The 11,589-nt window shown below is 50.2% G+C and overlaps 1 protein-coding gene across 1 annotated transcript; it reads right to left on the minus strand.

Annotated features, from left to right (window-relative positions):
• Positions 1-6,645: 6,645 nt before the first annotated feature.
• On the minus strand, positions 6,646-10,123 carry LOC119326037 (probable L-type lectin-domain containing receptor kinase S.5). Its single transcript, XM_037599745.1, has 2 exons — positions 8,700-10,123; positions 6,646-7,918 (listed from the first exon to the last, which is right to left on the minus strand). Exons 1-2 carry the CDS (start codon positions 10,051-10,053, stop codon positions 7,050-7,052), a joined length of 2,223 nt encoding a protein of 740 aa, XP_037455642.1. The 5' UTR covers positions 10,054-10,123; the 3' UTR covers positions 6,646-7,049.
• Between the last annotated feature and the right edge of the window lie 1,466 nt (positions 10,124-11,589).

Raw genomic sequence — 11,589 nt, forward strand, 5'->3', positions numbered from 1 at the left:
GGTGGCCCCACGGCCCAAAACGTTTTATTTAAAAAAAAGGAATTAGGAATTAAAATATATATATATATAGATAAATAATAAAAATAATTAAATAAATAATAATAATTAAATTAATTAATTAATTAAGGAATTAATTAAGTTAATTAATCATAATTAGATTAACCTAATTAACTAATTAGTTTAATTAAACAGTAGTTAGATTAGTTAAACAGTGATTAGCCTAAACAGTCTATGACCAGTGGGTCCCACACGTCAGATGGACCAGTCAACACCCCTGTTGACTGCTGACGCCATGCTGACGTCATGCTGACGTCAGCAAACACTATTCTGGATAATGTTAATTTAAATAATTAATTAAAATCAGAAAATGATTTAAATCTTTAAAAAATCATATCTTTTAATCCGTAACTCGGATGAAAATACTCTCTACATGAAAGTTGCTCAGAACGACACGACGCATCCGGATACGCAGTCCGTTCGTCCGCCACACACTCCTAGCATAGCGAACATGGAACTTTTCCCCTCCGATCCGTTTGTCCGAAAATGCTAAACCTGGGGAAACATTCTCGGATGTTATCCCCCTTTGCCGGTAACGTGTAGCACCGCGTTAGAACACGTCTAGCTCTGTTTGTTGTCCTGTTATGCTCTTGCTTGCTATGTAATTACTGTTTCTTCCCCCTTCTTCTCTCCGGTAGACTCCGAGACTGCCGCTGATGCCACTGTGATCAACTACGTCACCGACGACCCTCCTTCTTGTGTAAGCAACCAGGCAAGCCCCCCTTTTGATCACCAGATATCGCCTACTCTTCTCTATACTGCTTGCATTAGAGTAGTGTAGCATGTTACTGCTTTCCGTTAATCCTATTCTGATGCATAGCCTGTCATTGCTACTACAGTCATTGATACCTTACCCGCAATCCTAAATGCTTAGTATAGGATGCTAGTGTTCCATCAGTGGCCCTACACTCTTGTCCGTCTGCCATGCTATACTACTGGGCTGTGATCACTTCGGGAGGTGATCACGGGCATATACTATATACTTTACACTGTTACATTACTGGTGATACTGTTTGGAGATGGGGGCTGAAGGGGCAGGTGGCTCCATCCCGGTAGAGGTGGGCCTGGGTTCCCGACGGCCCCCGACTGTTACTTTGTGGCGGAGCGACAGGGCAGGTTGAGACCGCCTAGGAGAGAGGTGGGCCTGGCCCTGTTCGGCGTTCGCGGATAATTAACACGCTTAACGAGATCTTGGTATTTGATCTGAGTTGGCTACGAGCCTATACGCACTAACCATCTACGCGGGAGTAGTTATGGGTATCCCGACGTCGTGGTATCAGCCGAAGCACTTCAGACGTCAGCGACGGAGCGGCGCGCGCCGAATTGGACTGGAACGCCACTAGGCTAGGTCTGCTTTCGGCCGCGTACGCAACATGCAGGTGTGCTATGGGCGATGGGCCCAGACCCCTGTGCGCTTAGGTTTAGACCGGCGTGCTGGCCTCTCTGTTGAGCCTAGGTGGGGCTGCGACGTGTTGATCTTCCGAGGCCGGGCATGACCCAGGAAAGTGTGTCCGGCCAAATGGGATCGAGCGTGTTGGGTTATGTGGTGCACCCCTGCAGGGAAGTTAATCTATTCGAATAGCCGTGATCTTCGGTAACAGGACGACTTGGAGTTGTACCTTGACCTTATGACAACTAGAACCAGATACTTAATAAAACACACCCTTCCAAGTTCCACAGACAACCCGGTGATCACTTTTCCACAGGGCGACGAGGGGAGGATCGCCGGGTAGGATTATGCTACTGGAGATGCTACTTGGAGTTGCTACTTGGAGTTGCTACTTGGAGATGCTACTTGGAGGATCTCCTACATGCTGCAAGACGGAGGCTGCCAGAAGCGTAGTCTTCGACAGGATTAGCTATCCCCCTTTTATTCTGGCATTCTGCAGTTCGGTCCACCGATATGGCCCTTTACACATATACCCATGCATATGTAGTGTAGCTCCTTGCTTGCGAGTACTTTGGATGAGTACTCACGGTTGCTTTTCTCCCTCTTTTCCCCTTTCCCTTCTACCTGGTTGCCGCAACCAGATGCTGGAGCCCTGGAGCCAGACGCCACCGTCGACGATGACCCCTACTACACCGGAGGTGCCTACTACTACGTGCAGCCCGCTGACGACGACCAGGAGTAGTTAGGAGGATCCCAGGCAGGAGGCCTGCGCCTCTTTCGATCTGTATCCCAGTTTGTGCTAGCCTTCTTAAGGCAAACTTGTTTAACTTGTCTGTACTCAGATATTGTTGCTTCCGCTGACTCGTCTATGATCGAGCACTTGTATTCGAGCCCTCGAGGCCCCTGGCTTGTATTATGATGCTTGTATGACTTATTTTATTTGTAGAGTTGTGTTGTGATATCTTCCCGTGAGTCCCTGATCTTGATCGTACACATTTGCGTGCATGATTAGTGTACGATTGAATCGGGGGCGTCTCATGGGTGGCCCCGTGTCTACCCCAGACACCAACAGCCACCGTCGTGGCAAAACGGCCACATCGTGGCAAAATAGTCCCAAACGGGGACAAGAGCTCTCAATACCAACTACAGGCTCACAAGGTTATGTCTGCTTACCGGGCCAGGGTACTGCACGCCCATAACCTTCCCTCGTTGGAGGCACCGGCGAGAGTCATGACAATAGCATCGCATTAGGGCCTTCCAATAAAAGGCAAATGTGGTTGCACTGGAAAACCCCGGTTCGGTGGCACCTGACCAACTTAATGACAGAATTTAACCCCAAAAATATGACTGTGATAACTCATACTCCGATATCAACTATCAAACTATAATCCAGGTCATAGCAATATCCAACAAATAATCCAAGCATAATATCATCATATCAAAATACTCCAAGGGTAGCACAACACTACTATCATGATGAATCCGAAAACAATAATCCTACTACTCCAATAACAAGAATAAAGCTATTTGGCTAAGATCCACATGTAAACATCATCTTCGAAAATAATACTCCAAGCAACAAAACATCAACTAGGATCATGAAAATAATCATACTAACCACTACTAATCCAAAGGCAGCATGATATCCAAAGTAATACTTCAAAATATAATAACGGATACCATCATGGAAATAATCATAATACCAACCACTAATACTCCAATGACAACATGTTACTCATCAATTACAAGCATAACTCCTAGTAATCCAAACAATAACATGGCAACAACAATATCAAAATAATACTCCGAGAGAATGCCATGCACATAGTCATGTACCTAAAGCAATATTTTTAACAAGTTCAAATAGATTAAACCATGTCATTGCATTATAATGATGCAAATGGAGGGTGTGGCTTGCCTGGGGTGGAATAAATCACCGGGAGAAAGTGCAAGAAACGCACGAAAAGAATCGCCAGAAAACGTACTCTCTCGGAGAGGGATGAATAAGGGCAGGGGAAAATGGTTCAACATGTCAAAACATGGTGAAAATGGTTCCATCAAAACGGGCTCGATGAAACGAAGAAGTGGGCTTTGGATTCACCTTATTTGGAGCTACGGGTAAAAAGATATGAACGTTTGACTGGCAGGGACCCATCTGCAATGAAAATATTTTCAAACAGGGCCTGGACAGAAAAACAGAACGCGCACTCGGTGGATGAAAGCGTACACAGGCAAAACCGTGTCCACTTATCCATGTCAGCAGGGGTCGGGGCCGGCCTCTGGGTCGCTTACAGGCCCACCGCTGACTTTTCTCTCCTCCTTGCTCCTTCTTCTCCCCGCGCCTGCTCCTCCTCTCCTCGACAGAACGCCGGGCAGGGGCGTGGCCGTCGCTGGGCACGGCAACTCCGGCCAGGGAGAGGGCACTGGTGGCCTCGGGATGAAGGCCCGCACCCATCCAGGAGCTGCACGCACTCCGGGTAGCGCTGCTGCGGCGGCAACCATCGGAGGCAGAGAGCAACGGCGGCGGTCAAACTCGGTGGCGCGTGGCCACGCTGGCTCTGGAGAGAAACGGAGAGGGTGGGGAGATTCGCCGGGGTATGAGTGGTCTAGTGGTGGTGGAGGAACTTGGAGTGGGGCTCGGCTCCGGGCGAATTTAGGAGGAGGAGGCCTGCGGCCATGGCGGCAATGGTGGTCGTGGAGGGTGACTCGAGCTCGGGGAAGTGGTCAGGGGAGGCTAGAGGAAGTGCAGGAGGCCAGTGGTGAGCTCGGAGGGCTCGGGGAAGGCCTTATGTAGGCGGGGGAGGGAGTGCCGGGCTGGCACCGCCACGAACGCGTGTCCGGTGCCGCGAACGCATGCCCCCGCTCGCGAGCTCGGAGGTAGGCGACGGAGGATGCACGGGGGGAGTCTCACAGGGGCAGAGACGGCCAAGGGAGCGCAGGGAGGAAGACGACGGCGACGAACCGTGCCAAAACGCCACTGTACATCCGTGGGCACACGACGGTTTGCGGCGGTGAGGAATCTGACGGAGGGGGAGAGGGATCCATGGGAACGGCGACGTCGAGAGGAAGACAATGGTCACGGTCACAAGCTCTAAGACGACGAGGGGGAGTGGTGCCGAGGCACAAACAACCACTGGACGCAGCCACTGTGCACAGAGCGCGCAAATGTGCATGCTAGCTACGCGGTCACCACACGACATGGCACGGGGAGGGCTGTTGAGGATGGCAAACTATGTCTGGGAGCTAGTCCGTCCAGGGTGGAGCATTTATGAGGCATTGGCTTGATCTGGGTTCCTATGGTTAAATGGTAACTAAGCTCTGAAGTTTACTGCAGTAAACTTAGCCGTGCACTATTGATCAACAGGAACTTGATTGGGTCAATGGAGTTGTCTGGGATGATTAGCTACGGAAGGACTAAGATCCTGGGTTTTTTTAGGGGAGTTGAACCAAGATTTGATTTAGTTGCTTCGCAACTGCCAAGTCTGGTCAGAAACTAAATTTAGATGATGCACTCACCTGGAGAAGCAACTTGGGCTAAGATTGTGCAAATCTTGAATATTTGGACATATAAAGATGCTGTAAAAAGCTCATTCCAAATGGACAAGCCAAAATGGCACTTGCTTCACAAACATCATTTCTGTGCAGAAACTTGGAATAATTTTGGTGATCAAATGGCTCATTCAAATGATGCGAAAATGCGTGGAGAGATGTTTTATGGGTATAAGAATGATCTGATAATTTATCAGGATTTTTGAAGCAATATAAAATGCACTTGCTTCACAATCTGAAAATATTGCCAGAATCAAAGATTTGGTCATGTGTTCACATAGATGATTGTATGGGGCTGCAAATGGGGGGAGGGGGTTAATATGATCACATTAAGGAGTGTGCAAAAGTTCAACTTATTTGGATACTCCTAGCTAATACTTCCTTCACAAAGCCTTCTGTCCGACAGAAACTTTGAAAATTCACTAAGGAAGATTGGCTAGGCAAATAAAGTTGAACTTGTGCATGAGGCAATTATTTGGACATAAGCATGCCCAAAAGGGTTGGAAGCTACTAGAAAAAATATAAATGACACTTCCTTCACAAAGTGCCATTCAAGGTAGAAAGGAAGAATAATTAATGGGGAATTATTCTTGGACTAGGACAGAAAAGTTTGGGTATATTCGAGCAACATATGACCCAAAGGAATTATGAGAATTAATTGGGAATTTTTGGATGGACAGAAATATAGGTTGATTTACAACCTAGGGCAGATACGGTTATTCCTTTAATAGAAAAAGGAATATTCCCTAGAAAAGAATTTTAGGGTTTGGTCGAGGAGTGAAGTGATATGATCTTGGCAAGGTTTTGAGAATGATTAGCCACTTGGAAGGGGAAATGAGGATGATTTCTCAGGTGGCAAGGCCACAAAACCACTCCAAAAAAAAAACAAAGCAAAAACCAAATAAGTCAAAAAAAGGGGGTCAAAATACAGGCTGTTACACATGCACGCCAATTTGTTGACGAAATTGGGCGGCCAAATCGATCGCCAAGTATTTGGCGTGTCCTCAATTGGCAGGGTTGCCTTAGACAGAAACCAAACGACCCCTATGATCTTGTTATTGGGATGCCAAAGTTTACATATACAATGTGTAAAAAGCACAGCTTCAAAATATCAATACAAACATGTGACAATTACATAATTTTGTATAAATATTACTATTTTACATATTTTTGTAGGGGGTCCTGCTTTGGCATAAAAGATCCATAATATGATGAGGTTTCTAAACTTTAGTCAAGTGTCGCGCCATCTATCCGCTTTCCTACTGCTCTCCCCTCTCGATCCGACTTCCGGCAGAGACCGAACCCCACTCCTTGCCACTTCATGCCCTGGCCATCCCTCTAAACCTCCTTCATACGCGCCGACAATAATCCACCGTATGCACCTCACTGTCAACCAAGACTCACCTTTTTTGGCGATGCTATGATGTCCCCGCCTTCGGCTCATTGTTGGCTAGCCCTCGCCGCGGTCGACGACACCATCTCCATTTCCGGCTCGGGGTTGCGCTTCGTCGGACCATGGAAATCGACTGGAAGGGTGAGTTTTTTTTCCCCAGCTACACGAGGAATAGCAATTGCGAATAACAACAAATTAACTGTACAAAACCACTGCTTGGTATTGTGGTACAAATATCAGCTCTTCTACCAATTGAAAGCCAGCACAGAGAACCTGTCACCTCTCATTAGAAACACCGAGAAGTCGGCTATAGCTATTTATACACAGTCGCAACTGGACACGACGGTAAATGGCAATCAACAATAAGATCAGATACCCCTCCAAAAGAAAATAAAATCAGATAAAAGTTGTACTACTACCTTTTACCCGCTTCAACCCAGAAATGAAAAGCTATATAGCTCCCCGTTCCAAACATAGCTTGATCACAACTTGGCATGCACACTGATCACTATCTACATCTTATTCGCCACGTCGGCGTCAAGAACTCACCATCGTGAACACACGACCGACTGATTGCTTGTTGATATTGATCGCGCGTGCCATTGACCGACTCACTCGTACGTCCTGGCACGGCGGCCGGCAGGCTCGCCGGCGGTCAGCTCACGCCGTGGACATGTCCCTGTCCGTCACGTCGTGCTCCCTGGTCAGCAGGTAGTTCTGCGTCGTCCACCCCGCCGACGAGGCGTAGTACGACGACGAGGAGGTCAGCGCCGTGCTGGTCCCGGACACCGGCATCTCCCCGTCGTCGTCCCCGAGCACGACCGGCAGCGCGGGCCACATGAAGGCCGGCTTGGACGCCGGCACGTCCGGCGGCGGCGCGGAGCGCGCCAGGATCTGCACGATGGCGCGCGCCCTCGGCCGCTCCCCGGGGTTCGGGTGGCTGCACGCGAGGCCCAGCAGCAGCAGCCGCTCGGCGTCGCCCTCGTCGAACTCCCCGGGCGCGAGCCGCCGGTCGACGGCCTCGAGGATGCGGCCCTCGCCGGCGCCGTGGAGCTGCCACACGCCCTCCAGCAGCTGGCTGCACCCTGCGGCGTTGCTGCAGGAGATGCGGCGGCCGGAGACGATCTCCAGGATGACGGCGCCGAAGCCGAAGACGTCCGACTCCCGCGTGGCGCGGCCCGTGTGGAAGCACTCCGGCGCGATGTAGCCGAGCGTGCCCGGGACGCCGAGCTTGTCGGTGTAGGAGGTCTTGTCGGTCTCGAGCGCGCGGGCGAGGCCGAAGTCGCCGAGCCGCGCGTTGAAGGCGGCGTCCAGCATGATGTTGGACGGCTTGATGTCGCGGTGGATCACCCGCTGGTCGTACTCGTGGTGGAGGTAGTTGAGGGCGGACGCCACGCCGGCGACGATGTTGTAGCGGTGCCCCCAGGTGAGCACCGGGGCCTCCGGCCCGCCGAAGAGGAGCCTGTCCAGGCTGCCGTTGGGCATGAAGTCGTACACCAGCAGCAGCACGCCATCCTGGTGGCACCAGCCTGCAAGTTGACCGACCATCCGCTGTTATGATCGATTTATTGAAATGTGAACAGTTAATTAGAGAATTATAGACTGTATCTTTTGTTCTAGCGACCAGGTTGTCCAAGTCAGAGCAGAGATGAGTGCTGCTCACTTTGTCCGGCATACTTTGCAAGCAAAGTAGTACTACCAAACAGTACTTCAGAATGTTTATTAGTTATCCCAAAGCCAGTAAAGCATCAAGTACTGTGGACGGGTCAAACATTGCGTCGTCAAATTGGCATCCCGGGCTTTTTGTTATATGCATTGCTTGCAATTCAATCATGATCCCAAATCCCAAACCATATCATATTAGCAAGCAAACCTTCACTGGCTAGTCACTGATATTTGGGTGCCAACTCCAACTAGAGCCGTCGGTAAATTAAACCGTCAGTATCTCGCATCGTTATCTTTTGAAACGTAATCTGAAAATGCCCGTACTTTTGTCTATCCATAGACGGCGTTTGACATTTCCGACTTACATGGGCAACTCATTTTTCACGCGACCAAATTTTTTTTGGCATAATCAAAAGTTCACTTTCATGTAAGTACTAGCCCTTTTTGCAACTTCTTTTTAGCCTACTTTTATCAGCACTGTTGCAAAAAATAACTAGACGTTTCCGTACAAACAATCTAGGCATATCCTATGATGTACTCCTACCAATTCCCTGCAGAATCTCTGAATCAAGCACTCTAAAACAGGGCAGCGATGAACGGAAATCTTTGATTGAGAGATGAGCGGAGGAAGAAACAATTCCTTACCGAGGAGCTTGACGAGATTGCGGTGGCGGAGGAGGTTGATGATGCTGAGCTCGGCGAGGAAGTCCTCCTGCCCCTTGGTGTTGGCCCCGGAGAACTGCTTCACGGCGACCTCCATGCTCTGGCCGTGCTCCCCGACCACGGTGGCGCGGTACACCACGCCGTACCCGCCCTGCCCCAGCTTCATCTTCTCGTCGAAGTTGCCCGTCCCTTTCCTCAGGTCCTTGTAGTCGAACTCCTTGGGCACCCCGGGGATGCTCGCGAAGTTGATGGTGCTCCGGACCATCGAGCTCGAGTCGTCCCCTATCCTCCTCCGCCTGCTCTTGCTGTACAGGCCGGCGAACAGCCCGAGCGCCAGGGCGAAGGCGCACGGCACGCCGATGGCAAGCCCGAGCTTCCAGCCGGAGAGCGGCTGCTTGCCGGGGATGGTGTCGTCGGGGAGAACCTCCACCGTCATGTCCCAGCTGTGCAAGCAGTTGAGCTGGTACAGCACGCCGGTGGACGCCGAGAAGCCGAAGTAGGCCTTCTTGCCGAGGAGGACCCTCGAGAGGTCCAGCGGCGCGTCGAGCACGGGAGTGCCCGGCCTGCTACCGTTCTTGGCCATGTACACCCACACGTGCCGCGCCGTGCCGTTGTACTCGATCCAGACCATGTGGCTGCCGTCGTCGTCGGTGTTGTTGGTCGCGAGGTCGATGCCGAAGGGGGTGAGGGAGGCGACGACCGTGGACCGGACGCCGTTCACGTCGAGGCCGACGTGGTTGTCGTCGGGGTCGTAGGGCTGCTTCACCGTGTCCAGCTCCACGGCGGCGAACCCGTTGGCGGCGCTACCGTCGGTGGACGCGTTGGTGAGGCCAAGGTAGCCGCCGTGGCTGCCGGGAGGCGGGGGGGCGCCGCCATCGGACGCGATGAGGAACGCGAACCCTTCGCCCTTGACGGACGGGGTCGCGCGGAAGAGGTTGACCTTGAACACGGTGGAGAAGGAGGCGACGCGCCGACCGTCGGCGCTGGAGTTGGACGCGTTGGCGGCCCAGAGCACGTAGGCTCTGGGGTACATGACCCGGCCGGTCTGGTTGATGAGGAACTTCTCCGGGTCGTTCCTGGTGTCCGGCGTGATCTGCAGAGCGTTCCCGTTGACGGTGGCGTTGCCCAACACGGTGAGGTTGCCGGGGAGCTGCCGCAGCGGGTTGCCGAACGAGGGGAAGGAGAAGGTGGTGAACTCGCTGCCGTTGCGGGTGCTGGTGAAGGTGGTGGCCTGGGCGCGGGCGGCGGGGAGGAGCGAGCATGCGGAGATGGCGTAGAGCAGGAGGAGGACGGCGAGGCCGGTGGTGGCGCGTTGACCGCGGCGGGGAGGCGCCATGGGTGTGGGTCGTCACGCCTCGCTTTCCCAGGGGAAGAGCCGGAGAGGGGAGGAGAGATGGCCGGACCAGGTGGTGGGGAGAAATGGAGGGAGTCGTGGCGTGGTGTGCATGCATCTATACAAATAGAGGTTGCGGGTTGGTGGGTCTTCACTCGTCAGTCGTGAGTACCTGGATCGGACTGCCGCCTCCCTTTTGTTCCTTGTGTTGGTGTACTCATGCACATTTGCTGTTTTGCGATTTTGTTTCTTTCAATAAAGGGTCTTTTCATCACTGAACTTAATGAAGCATGGTTTCTTTGGCATATCTATATCCATATTTGTATCTATACTCTTTATCTCTATCTATCTATATCTCTACTCTACTACTCTATGTCCTTATCTTTATCTCTACCTACTTAAAACATACGTAAAGTTCTTTTTCGGCAGAATTCTTCGTCAACCGCCTCCTCCCCTCTCATTACGCCCCTCCACCGTTTTTTTCCGCCCAGCCGGTTTTATTGTTCCACAATGCCTTTTGTTCGTTGTTTCATGATAATTTACTTACCTTTGACGTCAATTTCACGTATCACCGCAATTTATTTACCTTTTGTCTCAGTTTCATAATTTACGTACCATGCATGGCCCAACCTATCAAACTATAAGGGCGCCAAAGCCAAACTTTTGATTTTTGATAGGTAAATCACAGGTAGGATTTGATAAATATTTGTTTACACAATCATATTAATATAGACAGGTAAATCATAGGCTAACATAATTGAATATTTATAACCTGTTGCAACGCACATGACAATTATCTAGTACTACCAATGTAAGAATACTCAAATGGGCAGATTCAACTAATCTCAGCCATCAATGTAGGTCAATTCAATGACCTATATTGATACAATGATGTGCGTTCAACATGTTTGGCACCCAATTAATATTATACCAAACTTTAACGTTAAATTACATAATTAATGTGCAAATATATCTTACCTCGTATCTACATGTAATTAATATATTCCCTAATATCAACATGTGTTACACATATGCTTTTAGTAGTAGAACAAAAAGAGTTCAAGACACCCAACCTTTGAAAATCAATGATGTACACCAGCGCAACATCCCCAATAGAAAGGCCATGGCATCCCTCACTATGCTAGTTGGGTGGAGCATTTGGAATGAGAGAAACACTCGTATATCCAGGCACAAGTCAACACCTGCGCCGGTCATCTTCGACACCATCAAAAGAGAAGGTAGACTCTGGGTTACTGCGGGTGCACACAAATTGGGTAGCATAATGCTGGGAGAGTAATGGACCTTATGTAATATGTGTGGTGTAACAAACAAACTCTATTCTCCTTCTTAATTAATGGATGAGGCAAAGCTTACGCCTCCGTTTCGGAAAAAAATGATGTACACCGGCACAGCAAATGCTCACAATCGCTCATGTTGATTAAAGACATTCTTGGCCGCTTGCTCCATATGAATACACTTCACCATAAGCTGGTGTCGATACTTCAGACAATTTCAACACCGGACCCGACATCCCTAGCT

The sequence above is a fragment of the Triticum dicoccoides genome, chromosome 6B, assembly GCF_002162155.2.
Source record: "Triticum dicoccoides isolate Atlit2015 ecotype Zavitan chromosome 6B, WEW_v2.0, whole genome shotgun sequence".
Taxonomy (NCBI): Eukaryota; Viridiplantae; Streptophyta; class Magnoliopsida; order Poales; family Poaceae; genus Triticum; species Triticum dicoccoides.

Bases quoted from the DNA above. Each gene is read 5' to 3' on its own strand.
- LOC119326037 (XM_037599745.1), bottom strand. From the start codon at position 10,053: ATGGCGCCTCCCCGCCGCGGTCAACGCGCCACCACCGGCCTCGCCGTC. The intron at 7,919-8,699 runs GTAAGGAATTGT...GTCAACTTGCAG, and splicing joins CAATCTCGTCAAGCTCCTCG to GCTGGTGCCACCAGGATGGC.